This window comes from Python bivittatus, unplaced genomic scaffold (genome assembly GCF_059951505.1).
Source record: "Python bivittatus isolate LINGU-HERP-01145 unplaced genomic scaffold, Pbiv_v1 ctg000980_np1212, whole genome shotgun sequence".
Lineage (NCBI taxonomy): Eukaryota > Metazoa > Chordata > Lepidosauria > Squamata > Pythonidae > Python > Python bivittatus.
Window position 1 is genome coordinate 19539476 of NW_028277125.1, and position 20723 is coordinate 19560198.

At 37.5% G+C, this 20723-nt stretch overlaps 1 protein-coding gene across 5 annotated transcripts in view; it reads left to right on the plus strand.

Annotated features, from left to right (window-relative positions):
* Positions 1 to 20723, plus strand: part of PPM1L (protein phosphatase, Mg2+/Mn2+ dependent 1L) — a 173504-nt gene that overhangs the window by 126737 nt on the left and 26044 nt on the right. For all 5 annotated transcript variants that reach the window (XM_088132562.1, XM_088132561.1, XM_088132560.1 and 2 more), the window contains exon 3: positions 515 to 685. In XM_088132562.1, the coding sequence (XP_087988688.1) occupies positions 515 to 685 (171 nt within the window). The remainder of the gene's footprint in view (positions 1 to 514; positions 686 to 20723) is intronic.

Below are 20723 nucleotides of genomic sequence, written 5' to 3' on the forward strand. Positions count from 1 at the left end.
GTCTAACTATGAAGAATTTTTCCTTTAAAGTGAGAATAAACACTGACAATATTCTAATAGTTTCATAGATTTTGCAACTGGACAAGTAGATTTCAGAGATCAAGCATCCTATGGAGAAAAAAACATGGAACTATCTCTACAATTTGGTCTTTTTGCCAAGCTACTAAGAAAGGTTGCCAGTTGATTTAAAAAGTTTAATATTTTAGGCTTTGTGGAGACCTGATTTTTCGATCTGGCAAGTGAAAGAAATCAAGAATAATCTAAAGAAAAGAAGATGCATAGAAGTATCTCTTAAGACTTGGGCTGTGATTAAGGAAAAGGAGATAGTAGGTTGTGGTTTTTAAATTCTCATGTTTCACATCTGCTAAAATCCTAACAGTACCTCTCATTTTGTGTATACTTATATACAGTACATGTGTACAAGTAGAAATATCACGAACATATATGGTCAAATAACTTATATGGCACAAAAAAGACAACTTTGGTTTTCTTTCTTTCTTTTCTCTGTAGTCAGCAGCAGAATACGTGAAGTCCCGCTTACCAGAAGTCCTAAAGCAACACCTTCAGGATTATGAGAAAGATAAGGAGAACAGTGTATTGTCCTATCAAACCATCCTGGAGCAACAGATTCTCTCAATTGACCGAGAAATGCTGGAAAAATTGACTGTATCCTATGATGAGGCAGGTATGTTGGTTGACAATTGAAGTGGAAGAGTCCTTGCAGTTTTGTGGCTCTGTTTAAGTTCCACGTGGCAGATGCTTTTATCAAGTATCCTTTGAAACTGACTATCCAATGATGCATCATAATGCACTCCTTTCTGTATCACTGCCCCTGCAGCAGAAGCATTATTACCTTAATGTCTCAATATTTTATTTTACTTTTGGTGTTCTCCAGGCAGAGTTCTAAAGCAAGAATTGCTTGGTTTATTCAGCCAAGCAGATAGAACGCTAATTAAATAATGTACTTCTTTTTAAAAAGCTGATCAACTCTTCATATCATAAGCATAATCATTATTTTTTTTTCCCCATATTGCAGGGGGATAGCCATTATAGTAGAATTCTCCACCTATTTTGCTTGTTTCATTTAATCAAATCCTGTTCATTTCTTATAACGTCCGTTTGTTCAGTCACCACAGAAAAGGATATGCTCATCTGGTGCAATATGTGCTGTATATTCAAAATTCATGTGAATTTACTCTGAAGAGATTTTGCCTCATGAGTCACTAATGTATTGTCTGTGGATACTAGTGAGGTTGCTTGCCCCACTTTAAAGTTTGGATTTTTTTAAATGTAAAAAATGTGAGATTTGCATGCCTCAGACTAAAGTACCATCCACAAAATATTCTGCTTTGCTAGTAATGCCATTTCAGTATGGTGCTTTTTAGTAATGTCCTCCCCAGAAAAAAGGAAAAGGGTAATGTGAGACGGTAGATACTATCCTGAGAAATTTGAGGGGATGACAGGAAGTAGCCTCCTCGTTTTGTTTCTCAACACTTGCCTTTGAATTGGTAGGTCACACAATTCATGGCAGCCATTTTGTGTGAGTACCCAGAATTCAAATTCTGAATTTCAGATATACTGACATACGTACATGCCCATCATTCTATTCCTTTTCATTGCTGAAAAAGAGTACAAATTTTATAGGCAACACAAAAGGGATAAAAATCTTGTTTACATGTGTTATTCACTATACTTGTTCATACCTTTCTATGCTTGCCAACCATCTTTGCTTCTTCCAGTTGGGGAAACTGAGGAACCCTGTTCTACATAATCTGGAGAACCTTCCATAGAACTCCTTCCATGACACGAGTTCACTCTAGACATGATGAGGGAGATAAAAATACTAAAGAAAGGATGTATGCAAAACTGGGATTCTTACTTTCCTTCTCATATTTTACTTGTGTAACTTTCAGGACCACTCAAATATGCTATGTCCTACAACAGCATTCTTGCATCTACAGTTCTCATGGCAGCCAGGTAATGATACAGGTAGTCCTCGCTTAACAATGCTAATTGGGACCATAAACTCCATTGTTAAGCATCATGGTTGTAAGTTGAAGAACCATGTGACTGCACCACTTAGCAATGGCAGTCCCCGTTTCTGTCATTAAGCAAGGACTGTGCAGGACATTAAGCAAGGACTTTGCTTGTTGAAAGCTGGCAGGGAAGGTCGCAAACAGTGATCACATGACCATGGGATGCTGCCACGGCCATAAGTATGAGGACTGGTCGAAACTACCAGTCATTCAGCGCCGTCATAAGTTCAAATGGTCACTGAGTGAGTGGTCATTAAACAAGGACCACCTGTATCCACAAGTTACTCAAGTTTTGAAACAAAAAGCTTCTGGTTTATTTTTTTGGGTGATGAAAAGAAACTTTTTTTAAATTTAAATCTATGTGTGTCCCTTTGTCTACTTATCTGTTTTCCATGTTAGACTGAGGGAGGAAAATTATAGGTTTATTATATTATGATATTATTATAGATTATAGAATCACATAAAAAATAAAAGGAATGTTTTTGCCTTTACTCAAAAATACTTGTGTGTGCAATAGAAAAATTGTGAAGGATCTTGTTTTTCCTAAAAAAGTAGATTTTAATGCTGAAGTAAAGCAATCAAATATGAGTGAAGAGCAACTGTAGAATAAAATGTATTTGTGCTCTGCACTTAAAAAAAAATACCGCTAGAATGGTATATACTGTGAATGGAAGTCCTGCATTTATATCCATAATGAGGCTGAGTGATAGTCTTGGCATTCTAATCAAATCTCTTGTTTGGCTGTAATGGTGCTACCTGTTCTGAAGCAAGGCCTGATTGCGACTGCTGTGCAAAAAAGTATGTGTTTTAAAATAATAATGATAATAATAATTGCAGCAGATGTTCATGATTTGAAATTCTTCTATCATTCAGCTTCACAGCAATTCCAAAGGTAACATTTCCTCCTGTCATGATAGATTTCAGTGCTTTATCAACACCCTTTCATTTTAATGAAAAGGTCAAACTGTTTTCAGATCTACCTGGGTTGTGAATATGTAGATGACTGAGGATGGAGCAACCGAAGTTGGGCAGGAGGAGATGTCATTGTTTTAAAGTGGAGCAAATTATAGCTCTTTCAGGTGACAGCATAACTCTCCCCATTTGCATCAGCAGGATGGCAAAGCACACATCTTTTGGCTGCCTCTGAAATACTGAACATCTATAATCACAAGCAGCTGGAATTCTATTAAGTCCCAGTCAAAAATCTAATCTGTGAAGGATGTGTCATGCTGTACTGAGTACCATGTACATGACCAGTAATGGTACCCCACTTCTGATAGCATTGAAGTCATTCAAACTGGAAGTTTTTTGCTCCAAAAACTTGAGAAACTTACTCACAGCATTACAACATGGCTACCATGGAGATCTCAGATGCAAAATTGCTGTTGTAGGAAATAACTATGTTTTACCAAAAATCCAAGCTGGCAATGGTTAGATTTGACTCCAAATACAGATTTCAGATTTGATTCTCATGTTATACAACAAAATGTCAAAGCAAACAGTTGATTCTCTGAGACCAGGATTTATCTTGCTAGAGAAAGGTAGGGAAACAAGGCAATCTGAAATATTTTGCCACATAATTACTTTTTTGTCATGCCACATATAAAATCCAACTGGACTGGCAAATGAATCTAACAGTAGTAGTGGTAGGATAGCCTTTTCTAGTGTCCTTGAGGCAGCAGACAAATTTAGGAGGTCAAGCAGTAAACACAATCTTGTCTTTCTATAAAGGGGAATAACTAGGAGTTATTGCTATTTGTCCACAACACGTGCTCCCTAAAATAGTTGCCTCACTGTCAAATGTTAGACTATGCTGAGATAGAATTTCTAACCTAGGTTTTTCAGACTGTGTTCCATAGAACCCTAGGGTTATGGAAGAAGTTTGTGGGGTTCCATGAGAGATTAAGGACGGGGGTAACCATGTATCTATCCAGCACACACACACTGTTTCTTTCCTTCTCTCTCTCTTCCCCAAACAGGTTACATTTGGCCACAATTCTTCTAAACATACCTGAACTTACCCTACCTCTTTGGGTAAATCTGTTGCAGAAGATAGCGGGGTTAGATATTATTAACTTACCCTGAGTGGCATTTCAGTCTTCTAGTTTCCTCATTATGGTGTGATTTCACATATTGTGCAACATCCAGTCCAGACTTTAATGAGGACAAAACGATGTATTACATTAATCATGAATTGCCCTTAAATACCATTTTCCTCAGTTATAATTCCAACCACCACCACCATGTATCTTAAAGCAAAGTATTTTGGAACTGAAGGGATTCCCTGATGGGATATGGCATGTGAATATGCTGTTCATAGAAAATACATTTTTCGTTTTGGATATAAACATTTGCTCCAAACCTAGCTTAAAAAGTCCTTTAAAAATGAAATGGATGGGAAGGCATATATAAATGCAACTATAATCATTATCTAATTCACTAAAACTGTAGATTACCATGTACTACAAGATGAAAATGTAAGGAAAGGGGTGTTTGTTTGAGTGGTCCCTATATTTTCAAAATATAGTGGACTACAGTTGAGAAACAGTCTCCCACTGGCCTTGGGTTCATGTGAAGAAAAATAGAATTTAAATAAATATACTCATGCATTAAACAAAATGTGTGAGACGATCATAGGTCACATGGGTTACTTTCATCCTCTTCCTATATCTACAAATGTTATTTTGGAGACAAGGTGTCTAAAATTGTATATATCATTGACCATATAAAGTAAACGTACACAGCTTGCTTGCAGGATGCGTGGCATTCTCTTTGCAAGTTTAGATACAACCCGAAAGAGACTCGTCAAAAAGTCACAATTTCAGTATCGACATTTGCTCCAAATTGCAGTGGCAAAAAAAAAAAAAAGATTGATGATGAGCCAATGTCATTGTTATTGACTACTGTTAGAGCCTCCTTCATTTGTGAGTGCAGCCTGATCTCCCTACCCTTTCCATTCTGTTTAAATCACGCCGCAGGTATTTTGAAATATATTGAGTAGACACATCTCTGTTTCATACAGGTCCTTGACTACCTACTATTTACATTTTGTTCCTGTTTTTTAATCATGCTAGTTTCTTCAGTATGTCCTGACCATTCTTATTACTTCATTTCCCATTAATATTTAAGACTTCAGATTCATTTGCTGTTTCGTCCATTGCATCTCCTCTGTCTGCATTTTGAATGAAAAGCCAAAATTACACAACCCCATACTACCGTAGCTTCCACAGCCAGAAAACTCTGTGTTTATTCTGCCAGGCAGTTTCCACTAAGCCACTTAAGAATCCTCTCACCTGCTGGTGCCCTTTTTCCTTGGTTGAGTAAGAACGCAGAGTAGAAACTTCATTCTGTACAGTTATACTAAATTCATGATTTCAAAAGGAGAAGATGAATTTATTTCAAACGAGAAGATAGGCTGACTTGAGGGGAATCAACTGATTTTTAAAGGTGTGCGTGTTAATTTAGTTTTGATTTGGACCCCCTTATTTTATGATCACCTACTTTTTGGAATACAGCTCCAGATTCAGCATTCAAATACTACTGTATATGCAACTCATGTTCATAAAAAAAAATGTGCATCCATGATATCAAGTTATTGTAATAATGGCCATGTTTGCATTGCAAAGAACATAAGATTTTTTTGAAGGAAATGGCAATAGAGTTGAATTTCTTCAGATACTTTGATCACCACTGTGGAAAACAATGTGACTAACTGTATCCATGTAATATAAATAACATATAGATTAGTCCCAAATCATTAAAATTTCAAACTTGTGGTAGAATAACCTTTTTTCAGTTAGATTTCTCTTCCATCTTTTAGCATTTTAACATTTGTGAGACAATATATAATACATTTATGTTTATTAATTTGGCTGTACAGCCATACCATATCTTTAGTACACTCCACATTCTTAGCAGTTCTCCTTGAAAATCTTTTCCATTAATAAGAAAATACATCAAAGCCATCCAGCAAAATGAGCTCAACTAAAAATAGGCATGTGTTGACAAGATTTAAGTAAGCAAGCTTTCCAGGCCAAGAATAACAGATGGATTCAAAACATCACATAATGCTTAAATCCTATCATTTTGCAAGTGGCATTCTCAAGATAATTTGGCCTAGGAGTGACAGGAGGGAAGACAGCAATCAAGTGGGGAAAAGTCAGGTGCCCATGGATCCATGCACGAACAGTAAAATGGAGTTTATCCTCAGGATACTATAATTGCGTGTGAATGGATCTTTTGTTTACCCCATTCCCACTTAAAAAATGGAAGTGGATGTTTTCATTCACTTTGTGGTTGCCCTGGAGGGTGCATGAGTGCACACAATTTGTATGCATAATGCTGAACTAATTTACAGTTGCATCTGAAAGAACAGAGGTTTGCAACTTTTGGACGCTGCTCAAGATTAAATCTATGACTATGTTAGGGAACTTTGCCTTATTGATATTTTCAGTATTCCAGATATGTTCACAGAGCCAAGGGGAGATATGCATGAAAAAGTCTAGAGGTAAAGGGAATGAATCAGATGCACATGGAATGTTCTCTTGCATGTATTCAACAGGTTGAGAGTTTGCTCATTTCTAATAGGCAGGAGATCTCTAGAATGTGCTGAGTTCTTCCTTCTGCCCTCTCTCTAACTTAATCAAGCCATTCCAGGCACACCCCAATTAGCCATGCAGAAACCTAAAGAAGGAAATACACATAGCATCTTTTAGATTATGGATCTACACCAAAAAAATTGTTCACAAAATTGCTCTTTTGCATTTTTGAACAAAATCCATCTGGCGAGAAAATCCATATCTCTCCTTCCTAATACTCTTTGTTCTATAAAAACTGCTGCTCTGAAGAAGTGCAGTTCTAAATGGATTGGAATGTTTCATTCAACTGGATGCATATTTTGCAGAACCCATGATGGAAGATTCATTCCAACCTATGTATGACCTCTTTCTAACATAGGGTCTGCCAGTTTCTGTAATTACAAATAACTTTTTAAAAAGTGTTCCCAGTTTAGTCAATACTTTTTATTATATTAAAATATGTTCAAGTTTAATTTTTTATTTATCAGGCTGAAATGTATAATGACATGCATACAACTGATCTATTATTAACAGAGCTGCTACACTGAGATTTTTCAGTATTTTCTCAGATAAAGCAATTACCAGTATTAGGAATACATTAGGAATAGGGGAGTTTTTCCCCCCTAATGCTGATTCTTCTTCTGGATTGTTACTCTGTATGCACCTTCTCTAGAGAAAGACAGCTTCTACTGCAAAATTAATTCATTTTGGAGTTGGATACAAAGGCAGCTCATTCAACAAACTCTTCTAGATCATCAGTGGTTTACCTAAAATCTGTACTCCAAAAGATTCATTCTGCCTTTCCTCTTTACCTCCAACTATTAAACCAGATTCAAATCCAGATTTAGAATGATTGAATTTTACTATATGTATTATTTGTGACTGATGTAAATATTTTGTCCGCCATTATCTTACAGTGGATTCATAAATACCCAAAGGACATCAATCTCTTGGGTATTTATGAAACCACTGCGAAATTACCGCTGAAATAAGAGTGGAAAACACTTAAGTTCAGATGTCAACCTTGTAGGTCAGTAAATTCATCTTCCAGTTCCCACCACCTGAATGGACATTGGGAAAGGATTCCCAGCAAAAATAAGCTTCAAAGAAAAGAATAGAGAGGAAAAAGAATCAGAAAACAATGGAGCTGATACATCTGACTGGTTTTTTTTTTTGGTTTTTTTTTTGAGGCAGTTTGTTCAGACTAGCTTAGTGAGATGTCACTTCAACAATAAATAAGCCAGAATGGAAGAATTCTAAAATAAAAACAAGAGTAGCCCTTCATTAAACAGCTTAAAAATGCTACCTCTTGTGATGGACTATGATAGAGAGCCAACGGTGCCATTTCCCAATCATAGTCCTGCTAATGAAGCAGTCCTGCAACAGCTGCTCCATTATGCCTAAAATACCTGACTCTCCAGAGCAGCTAACTGTACCACCAGGTACCCTATAGGCACTGGAATCATGGAGTACCCAAAGTAACACAAGATTGCCAAAGGCATTTCCTACCCAACCAGCTACTGGGGCCCTCTAGAGAAAGGTTTATAAGGGGATTGGATGGCATCTAACTGGTAGCTAAATAGTGGTGGTGCTTCCACTGGAGAAAGTGTTTGAAGATGAGAATGCATAGCGGAGTGGCAGCGGCAAGAGAAGCAGTGGTTCCTCCTCTTGGAGGTGGGTAGCTTAAGTAGCAAAGTTCTCCAATTTGTGCCACTTCTGGTAGGTGGGATCTGCTACTTCAGAATTTCTAAGCAGCTTTTCTGAGAATTGCAGGCCCTATAACTTTGGAGGACACCAGCTTGGTAAAGGTCACATTTAGCTTTTTCTTCAGAGCCTTTAAGACTCTGGTCCCAAAGCACTTGGGTGGGTGTCATTTAGAACTTACAGACCATTTGTACGACAGCATGCATGCCCATGCCTGTACCATAATTTGGGACGGTCTATTTTGTGTCAACGTGGACATGGATGCTTCTGTTTTGTTTGTACAGCACTTAGCAACGATGCCTTCTTTCCCACCATAATTAAATTTGTATTTAGATCCGTGGTTTTCAGTAATTCTTTAATCAGTGGTTCGTAAATCTGTTAGATGTTTGTAACTTTCACAGTCATATCTACATGAAACCATTAGTTAATAACCGAGCCAAATATTGTGTGTGTGACTTGGGAGTTGAACCCTGACCACCCATTCTAAATACCTCTCCTTGTTCTCTAGATTAGATAAATTCTCAGACAATGCCCTTCTAATATTTATTATTTCTCCCAGCTTTATTTTTCTCCCATATTTTTCCAAGATTATTTATGTGTCTAACCATATGTTTGATCTCTGAGAACTCGAAGAGTTAGAAGGATTGTGGATGGTCAAAGACTATATACTTAGAATTAGAGGGTTGAGAAGAGCCACCATGAACAGGGGTGTATTGCAGAGTGGAGGGCTCACATCATGCACATGAACACATCTGGCATTTTCTTTCTCTCTCTCTTTTTTTTTGTTTTGTTTTCAGGAGGAAGGTATGTTTTAGACTATATTACAATACAGTTTATGTGTGTTACCTACCCCTAGAGGAAAAATGCCCTACCAATTTGTGGTCAGAGGGGCCCCCGGAAGCCATGAGGAAAATGTCTTGGTGGCTACATGTGGCCCTAGAGCTGCAAGTTATCCACCTTGTTCTAGATAAACTATCAAATAAAATTGCCTTATGGATAGAAATATACACAAGTTATTACATCATTCTAACTCTTCAGCCTTACTGAAGAGTTTTTAGATATGTCCCATGGAAGTTTTTTCCAACTTATGAATTCTCAGACCACTATCCTGAATCAAATATATACTTTTGTATTAATGCTAAAATTAAAAATATAATTTTAGAGAAGAAGCAGTTTAGATGTATTTTTACATGCTATTAAGACTATTCTGAATATTGAAGAGTGTTAATTTGTGATATCAAAAATGATGCTGAATAAATAATTGGAGGTAAGATTGAAAGGAGAAGTATTCATGCAGAACGAAATTAGAAGGGGAGTTTTTATTGAGTATGACAGTTTTGATCAAGCAGTAAATAATGAGATCTTTAATTTGTACTTTGCTGACTAATAAATAAATACTCTAGACGCCTTCCACATTATAAAATTCTGCTTCTTTCTGCAAGATTAAAGCAGTTGCAAGACAAACAGCTGAGTGCATTGCACTTTTTTTGTTCCAGGCAAGTTCATTTTGATGTCCAAAAATTATAGATAGCTGTCTTGTGGCCCAATCCAGAGAGCTGCTGCTCTGGCAAAGGAATATTATTAACTGCAATGTCATGACCTATAGAATTTTGTTGCGTTATGAACTGACCCAAGTTAGCATTTAGTAAAGCTTGGTAATGACTCAAGGGAGGATATGAATCACCTACATGATATTTTGTTTGCGAGAGCACCAGCTATGTCAGCACAACTTGACATATCTAATATTAGATAGTGATGTTCTATAGTGGGACTCCAACAGATAGTGAGCATTGGACATTCTTGATGCTTTATCAAACACAAGATATCACTGAATCTTTGAGCAAGCTGGTCTGTATTCTGTTCAGAAAAACAGAAGGGATAGCAAGGAAATTAGATACAGCTATCTTGTCTCGGGGGGAAATCAGGTATTTTCTCCAGTTTAACCATGTGTTGACAGTCATTATGTTGGTTAGAGGTGGAATATACTAGTATACTGATTTTATCTGTTTTGGATCAGGTAGGAAATTGTGAAACATAAGCACTAAATAGTATTTGCTTGGTGTTCAGGTACATGAGAAATGTTGCTTCCTATTAAAAGTTCATTTCTTCAGTAAAACAAGGGAATTGTTAACTTTATTATTAATATAATATTTATATTTATTATTAATTTCACACACAAATTTAGAGAAAGAAATTGTTTAGTTTTCCTTTTTCCTGTACTGGAAAAATAATTATTAACATCATTTCCCATAAGGTATAAAATATTGAACTATATTGGTTGAAGATAAATTGGTTAAAGATAAATTTACATAATAAAATATTGGTTACAGTCTCCATCCATATAAAGCTGGGCAAGATCCCCCTCACCAAAATTCTGTTTTGGTATGAAACTTAACAGCACTTCGCAATGGTCCTCATGCAATGATCCTAATATGGCATTATATTTCCTTTGCAAATGGGTTTGGCAAATGGACAGAACAGGTAAGAAATCCCTGGGCAAATCTGCAAAAAATACACTTTCAGCCCAGTTCTGACAAGTTTCCATGGTACAAGCACAACCCAGGGACAATATTAAAGCAATGACCAGAATCAGAACACTTTGGTAGGACACAGCTAAATGTCTTTGACCCTGGTCTGCTATACCAACCAACAACCCTGTCCCCACCCAGCATTTGAATCCGCTCTTTGTGGTCACCCCCTCATTTAAGTTATCCCAAATGTTATTCTGGATTTGACATCACCATGACATAAAGTCAGATATTGCACTTTGGGTAATCTAAGATGGCAGTGAATGGCATGGAATGGATTAGCCTGGCTCCTTCAGAAACGTCAGTTCTTTTCAGAGATATTTCTCTATGCAGCATCAGAGCAGATGGGCTCTTTAGAGACTGGGGCCCTTGGCAGCTCCTTCGCTACTCCCGACCCAGGTGGCAACTATGGCAATAACATTGCTTTTATTGTCCCTTTGAGTCATTCTGCTACATTGCTGAATTAGACCATACAGTCCAAGTTGTTTTCTGCTGCTTTTCAAAGAGCTCTAGTTTAGAAACATCTATAAAAATTAGAATACACTCATAGGCGGCTTTTCTTCAGTTGTTAAGGACTTAAAGTAAGCAGCCTTGTATTGAAATGCCCTGAAGCCAACAGGAGAATGGACAGTTATTTATGGCTGCCCTGGTGAAATTAGCTGCTTATCTGATATATGGCTTTGCGGCTTGATGTGTGCTAGTCCTTCATAAAGTCTGATTGCCAGAGCCTAGGGATAGTATGTCTGTAGCTGAAACAATTCGTCAAATGTGATATCCCAAACTGAAGGGGGTTTTCTAGCAGATGGGTCCCGTTCACCCTGATGCTCACTGAGTAATCAAGAGATGTCTGCAAGAACTACAAACTAGGCTTTATTTATACTGTTTGAGATGGAACTGCTAATTAAATCCCTTGAGTTGACTCAAGAATTTACCAGCTGAGACCTTGTTTGAGGTGCTTATTGAAACCCTGGAGAGCAAATGTATCTTCAGCACAGAATCCTCTTGGCCAGTTTAATATAGATCTTGCCTTTCAAACTCTGTGATAGATAATTAGGCTTCACTTTGTAACCACAAATGTTCTGGTAAAAATGTTAATTTGGGGGGCCAGAATCAATGCCTATGCCCCCCCCACCTTTTTCTAGGCCCCTTTTCAGATGACACAGATTTTGAGTGATACAGGTAAAATTAAGTGTCTGGTTCTACAGATTGGATAAACTTTGAGAGGCTGAAGGGTTTTTTTTTAAAGGGAGTTCTAGAAAATGTGGGTTTATTTATTTATTTATTTATACATACATACACACGCACACGTACAAAACACATACTCTGGAGATGCTTTCTGCTTTGGCCTCACCTCTTTTTCCTTGCCTTTTTATTCATTCCATAGAATTTCACCAAAATGCTCATAAGAAAGAAATGTGGAAGCATATTCTTTTTCATCAAGCTGAACCAGAAGTAGTGGGGAAGAATTCTACCCTGTTCCAACTATTGTAAGAAGATAAGGAAGCCTTATAAACATTTTGGGTGCCTAAGTGGGCAGGAAGAGGAGAAAGGGAATACTTTGGGAGCATTTTTGGTTCTCATACCAAACATTTAGAGCAGTGTTGGCTGGCTGGGGAATTCTGGGAGTTGAAGTCCACTCATCTTAAAGTGGGCAAGTTTGGACAACACTGATTTAGAAGGCCCAGTCACTGTTCCACCAGCCTATTCCTCTCTCCACAGCTAGAGCCTGTTTCAAGACAGGTTCAATCTGGGACACCTTTTCACTGCTGATAATTCAGTTTAGGAAGAACAAAATAAACAAAAGACAGGTCACTCGTTTTTATTTTAAGACTTACTATACTTTGATTCTGGCACAATGTAGCATCTGGTATACATTAACATATTAACTTTCCAGAATTCAGTAAACAGGGTCCAGCTTTCTTTCTCTACTTTTTTCCTGTGCCCATCTTCCTTTACACATAGGTAACAAACCAAGTTTGCCATTGTAGCAAATACTTGTGGATTTGCCCACTGAAAAAAATCTTAGCTGCTATAACTGTATATAAAATTATTTGTCTGCGTTTGACCTTAATTGCTTTTATAGCTGTAAGCAAAACTAATTATTTTAAATTCAAGTCAGACTTAGAATTAACTCCAGGAGAATAGAAGTCCAAAACATTATTACTACTGTTATGGGGAGGACCACAGGCAATTAAAAAAAAGCCTTTCTCTTCTGTCCATTAGATAATTACTTCTTCCTTCTGCAGATGTATATTTAAATAAAGTTACTATATGATTATTGATACAGAGGGCTGTTTTAAGGCCAAACTAGGTGGGACTTTTGTGACTTAAGATTTGGGGGGGGGGTGACTGTTTCGAAAAGGAGGCAACAAAGGGAGGAAAAATAATGTGGATCAGAATCCCAGGGGAAAAAAATTACCATGTTCCAAGTCCCTGATATTTTCATCCATTATCCGCAGATAGAAAACATTCAGCCATACATTTCCCATGGCTGCTGTGTTTTAAAATCCAAACAAAAACCTACCGGGAGCTGCAATCTTGTAATTGCTCCATTGCATCAAATGTGTTCAGAAGTTGAACTAAATCATAAGCAAAGGTTTAAAATCATCAGTCATCCACGGGGGCTCGGTTTGCACAAACCAAACTTACAGCTTGTTGATGCATCATTTTCTGTGGTCCTGAATTTGGCATTCAAAACCTTTTTTTAATTGAATTTGGCCCTTGAATGATTAACAGGAGGGGTGCAGCTATCCTCGGTAAAGTGGGTAGGGTAGTAAAGAAGGAAGTAGGACTCCCAAAAAAGTTTTATTTACTTTACATTTCATTAAAATTAAATGAATGAAATGCATTTCATATTCTTGCTGATGTGTTTAATAATTTGCAAGTTCTAACATTACACAAATCATAATTCAGTAATGATTTTTTAAGGAGCTTTGTGGCAAACACCAAAGCTTTGGAGAGGATCTGAAATTGTGGAACTGATTCAGCTTAAGCTTACTGAAATTATTGAGAATGTATCTAAGTGAGAAGACCACCCTTCAGCAAAGAGTATAAAATGCAAAAAGCCTTGTTTTAAGTTGGTAAGGTTTTCGTGGTTCTTCTTTCTCTTTTCCTTGTTCCTTAATTTTTGGCTGTATGCATTTTATATTACAGAATAATCTTTAGATTATTCTATTAAACTGCCTAGATGCCAGCTTTTCAGACAGTCTGGGGGATGGGGAATCTCATTATGACTACAAACAGTCATAATGCTATTAGTTATGCATTCTATAACTCTCTGAATTTACTAATTAATAGGAAGGCTAGCAAAAATGAAGTTGAAATAAACCATGTCAAGGAGGTATCAAGTTCAGTCCTGCTATGATTGCTTCATATCACATTGTTGCATATTATCTGTAACAAACTTCAGAATGGAAAGGGTAAATCTCATTCTTTGGAATAAAGACATGTTTTCTTGGATTTTGGAGTAATTGATTTTTCTTTTTCTGGATATCTGATGTTAACAGCATTCCTTAAGTGTGTCAGGACCTCCTATTATTAGGCTTTGGCAAATCCTTTGGGATTTTTGACTCTTGAACTCCAGGGCTTTGCCTCTTCCATATTATACACTGTAGGCAGCTATTGATGAAAAAGAAAGATCTTTTGAAGGCATTGTTTAAATAGATCCCAGCATCATGCTTATTTTTTAAAAAGAAAGGACCAGGCTACATATTACACACAAACAAATATCACTGTGGCACATTGGTTCATTTTCAGTGTGGAAGATTGCTATTGCAATTAAAAATGAGAAAGTAGTGATGGTTAATTCTTTCACGTCCTGTAAATTTCCTGCTCCAGATTCCTTCTCATGGAGGAATTTCCAAAGTGTGAATATTTGGAACTCCATATAGAAGAGGAAATATGTTGGTTGGGAAGGGGTTATGTGATTTCCTTCTAACATGGATTGCTTCCGTCCCCATGTTTCAACACAGAATCACCTTCTGTTAAGAAAATACAGCCTATGACAGCCTATAGTTATTTGTATATCCTTGTAATAAGGATTTTATGTATGTTTTCCAAAAGCAAAAATAGTATTTCCTCTAGAAATCGAAAAGCGGCCAACAATCCTATTTACTCTCTTAATAACATAATTTGGAAGCAACTCTATAAAATCTGTAAAGAAAGAACATTTCTTCCATTAATAAGTCTGTTTGACTAGGCATATTATAGACATATATTTCTCATCCATTACTGGACTTCATTCCTTAGCTGTATTTGATTACAGACTTCTAATTTTACCTGCAGACATGCAATATATATATTATTAGAAGCAAATGCCATAAAGTCAGAAAACTATGATGCAATGTTAAAGATTATTGGCATGATGAATTGCACGATGGGAGTTCCTGTAGTCCAAAGTCATTTGTAGGGCAGGAAGAGAATATGCAGCTCAGTGCTGGGGGGGGGGGGAATCATATACTAGCATATTCCAACTTAGGATCTTTAAGCCTTAACATTTTCTGCCATGGAAACTGTAACCTTCTACATCCATGCTCCAAAAAACTAATATAATCTTATAGGTTGTTACGTGTTACCAGTCCCTCCAGGATCACAGAGATCATTTTCATGCAGCAGATTGGTTTCTTTTTCGGATGCTTAAAAGCAAAGCAGTAGCACAGATACAAATTCTGAATGTTTTTGGCCTTGTGGGCTAAAGCCCTACTATTTGTCTGCAAACACTAGGATAGAGAATCCTGAGGGATAACAATAACCTTTCCCAGTTTTCCCTTCGTAGTTTGGAAGAGTTCCATAATGGGATGCTTGTTGATGTTTTGGGGAAGTTTGGGCTTACAGACTCCAAAATCTAAGCTCCAAAATCCAGGGCTATTCTGTTAAAGTTTTATTATACTATTGATGACCTCATATGCTACTGTTTATTTAACAAATCTTTAGAGTTTGTCCTCTGGCCTTTAAATATTGATCAGAAATGTTATAAAAAGGGCAAATGGGAGAATTCCTCATTTTTTCCCAGAGACAAGTAGTAGCAATCACGTCTTAAACAATATTGGAAACTTGCCCACGCATTTCAGCAACACTCATTTTACTTGTTTATATATTTATCTATCACATTTACACCTTACCACAATCCCAAAGGACTCTTGGAAACCCATAAAGTTTCATGTACAATTACGGTTAAAGCATCTACAATCACACTAAAATTAAAACATAAAATATGTAAATATATAAACACAGGCAACCCAACCTTCCACAAGAGGGGCTGTGTAAGAACATTAGTCAGATGAGTACAAACACACTGCAGCAACCCAGAACACCAGTAAAAGGAATCAGACAGCCTATACAACATCTTCCAACAAAATGAATATCCACACAACTTTATCAAAAAGTACCTGACCACTCAATGCACTACAGCACAACCCACACAAGCTACGAAAAGGATAACACTGCCATATATCAGAAACATGTCAGAAACAAACAACAGACTATTACAACCACACAGCATCACCATAACACAGAAACCAACTAAAGCCCTCTAAATCATCTTAAGTAAACCAAAAGACCCAGTAGCCCAAGACGAAAAACCAGGAGTCATCTACAAAATACAGTGTAAGAACTGTAACAGCCACCATGTAGAACAGACAGGCAGAAGACTAGCAGACTGCATCCATAAACACCAACTAGCAGTCAGAAGACATGATGAAAACTCCTTAATCTCACAACACATGGAGAAACTCAACTGTAGTTTCAGCTGGGAAACTCTGAACATCCTAAACCAAGCTAAATCCAAAACTCTAGAGAATTCCTAAAAGCATGGCAGTCAGACAAATCAGCCATCAGTAGACACATAGAACTAAACCATATTTACACATCATTCAAAAGAGACAATAAATCTAAGAAGGAAACAAAAAGACCAAAACACATCCTCTCCAGCAGCTGACATCCAGATAAGCAGGGATTAACACCAGGTAAACAAACAAGCAGAAAACAATACCCTAATCAAGGAACTACCAAGTAGAAAATCACAGCCCCACCAACAAAGGCAGGACAAGCTACTGTATACAAACAGGAAGCAAACCTCACACTCACTTGTACTGATGATGTTACCTAGTTGGGTAATGAAATATCTGCAAGCAAACAACCAAGCTCAGAGAGCACCAAGGACTCCATATAAACACAAGCCTCAGCAAGAACCAATCCATAAACCTCAGCAAGATGAAATCATAACCAGATAGCTCTGTTTGAGATGCTTCTGGAAAGTAGTTAGTGGGAGCCAACCAAATCTGCACTGGGAGACCATTCCAAAGGACCAGTGCTGCTTCCAAGAGAAGCAATGCCCCATCAGCCCCACCTCACCTCTGTAAAGTGAGGAACAACCAGCAGCTTCTCCCAGCTAGAAGGAATTGGCTGGGCTGATTCTAATGGGAAAAATGCAGTCCTGCAGATAATTTGGCACCAAGTCATAAAGGGCTTTATAGGTCAGCACTAGCACTTTTAAATCGCACCCCAAGCCTATTGGTAACCCATGCAGGGTCTGCAAACTAGTACAGTATGTGCCTTCCAGTTAATTCCAACTAGCACATGGGCCACTGCACTTTAAAACCAACTGCAGCTTCTGAGATGTCTTTGAAAGCAGCCCATGTAGACCATGTTGCAGTACTTTAGACAGATGGTGATAAAGGATGGTGATAAAGTCACTGTAGCAAGGTCTCTTGTCCCAAGTGGAGCTGCAACTGGTGCACCAGCCAAAACTGGGTGAATGCCCCCTGATTCCCTCCACCTGCTGTTCCAATGAACTGTGAACTGTGGGAGCTGTGAGTTCAGGAGGACACCCAAGTTGTGGTCCTGCTCCTTCAGGGGTGGTGCTACCTCATCAAGACGCAACACTGGAGCAGACAGAGCTTGAGACATGGGAGGCTGGATGAGATGAGATTCTCCACAAAAGGAAAGCATTATCTGCCCTTTCATTCAGAAAGTAGCAATAAGTTACTCTTTCTGCAGTGACATTTATTGGTATTTCCCCCGTTTCTCTGCTCAAGAATAAAATGGCACTGGGGCAAAGACAAGTTGTGGTTGCAAATCCCCAAGGTTATATGCAGTGACGGGGACAATTTGCCCCAGTGCCAGGACTGTAATATCATCTGGAACACCATGAGTTACATTATCATAGTTAAACCCTGTCCAAAACTTGGGAAAGGGGAGAATTTGGGAAGAATAGAGAAAAGAAAGACACCTGTGAGAGATTGTGGGAAGGTTGGGAAGGGAATGGACGGGAGCGTAGGCATAAACATTTGAGAGACATAAGGCAAGAAAGTTGGCAGCCTTTCTCATAAATGGCAATTTAGCCCAGGTAGCAAGAAACCTGGGAAGAAGCATTTCAAATCATTCAAAGAAATTCCACTTTAATGAACTCACTAGAAATGAGGGTGGGAAAATCCTTTTTCACTTTCCAAGATTCTGTATTTACCCCCAGAGTAGCATTAAAGATATCTTACTGAAATTATATAATTCTTGCTTCCTTGATCTTGCCCAGTGCATTGGGCATGACAACGTCATTAAGCAAACACATAAGAATATAGGAAGAATTCCATTGGATCAGTCCAAAACCCTATTTAGTCCAATATTCTGTTGGGCAGAGTGATAATCACAAACACTCCTGTTTGTGCAGAGCGCAGCAAAAACTCCAGGAAAATATTAGCCATGACAGCAAACACAATGCAATGTCCATTTCTTGTTTCCCAAAGAAATCCAGTCAGAAAATATATACTAACTGGTGTTTATTGATAAAAATGCAAAATTCCATAAAATGAAAATATCATTCAAAATATAAAGAAAAACACATCTTCTCATGTAATGTAGCATCCAAGACTTATTAGCAACACAAGCTTAACAAAATCTCTAGCTACAAACTCTTAGAGAAGAGGTACACTACTTGGTACTTTGTTACAACTACGTAGCCCATAAAACCTACATAGTGGCTAACACTAAAACAACTAACAACTACTCAGAGAGACTGAACATTTTCCTCCCCTTGTATTATAGCTCTATGCCACCCGCACTGAGTAACTAGCATACACACGCCAATAGGTGGCAGTAAATAGCACAATACACAACACACAATAACAGGTGTTTTTCACATGATCTCTGTAGTCAAAATATTATTTGTTATTGTTGTAAAGATAACGGGATGAATCCTTTCCCATGAGAAAGAAAATCCTGACACCCCTCTCAGCCCGTTTTCGACACAACAATTACACGTTACAAAAATAATACAGACAATTGATTACAATATAGAATCAATTACATTTGTTCAAACCCAAGTCTGGTTAACATTGTTTCATGTTGTACAATAGGCAATGATTTGGTAAATACATCTGCAAGATTTGCTTCAGATACACAATACACAAGATCAATGAAATTTTCTAACATAGCTTGTCTTACATTTTTGTACTTACATCCACATACTTAGTACGAGCTTTTAAGTTTTCTGTTTTAGCTAACCCTATACAGGCCTGGGAATCTTCATGCACTGTATAAGACAATGACACTTTGATGCCTAAATCAGTGAATAATTGATGAAACCATCTTAATTCACAAATTGTTTCTAACAAAGCTGCGAATTCTGCTTCTGCAGTAGACAAGGCAATTGATGTTTGTTTCTTTGCTTTCCACGCAATTGTGGATTCACCAAATTTACAAACAAACCCAGTTATTGACTTTCTGTCACCTTCTTCTGCAAATGAACTATCAACAAAAATTACTGGCTTTTCAGGCCCTTTGGTTGACATTTTGGGACAAAAATGTACTGTACCTTTTAAATATCTCATTACCCTTTTTAATCCTTGCCAATCATGCTCAGTTGGTTTAGCTACTTTACAGCTCAAAACTCAAAACAGCATAGGATAAATCAGGACATGTCCATTGGGCTAGGTGAAGGATTGAACCTATCACAGAATGGTACACTTCAGGTTTTTCACACAACTTTTTACATGTCTCATGTTTTAAAAAATCACATGTCATTGGGGTCTTTACAGGTTTTGCATCTGACATCCCCATCTGTGCTAACAACTGTTCTATCTTTGTCTTCTGACTCAGATAGATTTCTCCATTTTCAGTTCTATGCACTTCAATACCAAGGTAGTATCTTAACATACCCAGATCCTTCATTTTAAAATATTTCTCCATTTGCTTTGCATACATAGCAACCTACATAGTGGCTAACACTAAAACAACTAACAACTACTCAGAGAGACTGAACATTTTCCTCCCCTTGTATTATAGCTCTATGCCACCCCCACTGGGTAACTGGCATACACACGCCAATAGGTGGCAGAATATAGGAAGAATTCCATTGGATCAGTCCAAAACCCTATTTAGTCCAATATTCTGTCTCCCAGTAGATAACTTCTGCATTTCATAATCAGTGCATGAAGGTAGCATACTTTTTCCAGTATTGTTTTCCTAGCAGTTGAGATTCAAGGCATTTGTTTGATTTCAGAGATGTTTACAGCCATTAATAAGATGTTCCATGCATTTGCTTAGCTTACATTTAGAAAATCTAAATGTGTGCATATCACCAACTCTGATGGCAATGAATTAAATGTCTCAACTAACCTGTAAAGAAGAGCTTCTTTTTATTGGTCCTGAATCTTTTAGTTTCACTGGATGGCACTAAATTGTGAGAAAGAATACCTTCTGGAGCATGCAAAATCTTGTGTGCTCTATCATAACCCCCTTATGTACCTTCCTAAAAGCCCCAGACATTGTAGATAAGCTGCTCTCCCAAGTATGGTTGCCCAACAGTTTTCTGATATGTCATTTTATATATCATATAATGTATTTAGAAGTAACATAATTGGATATTACACCCAGGTAAGTGTTTG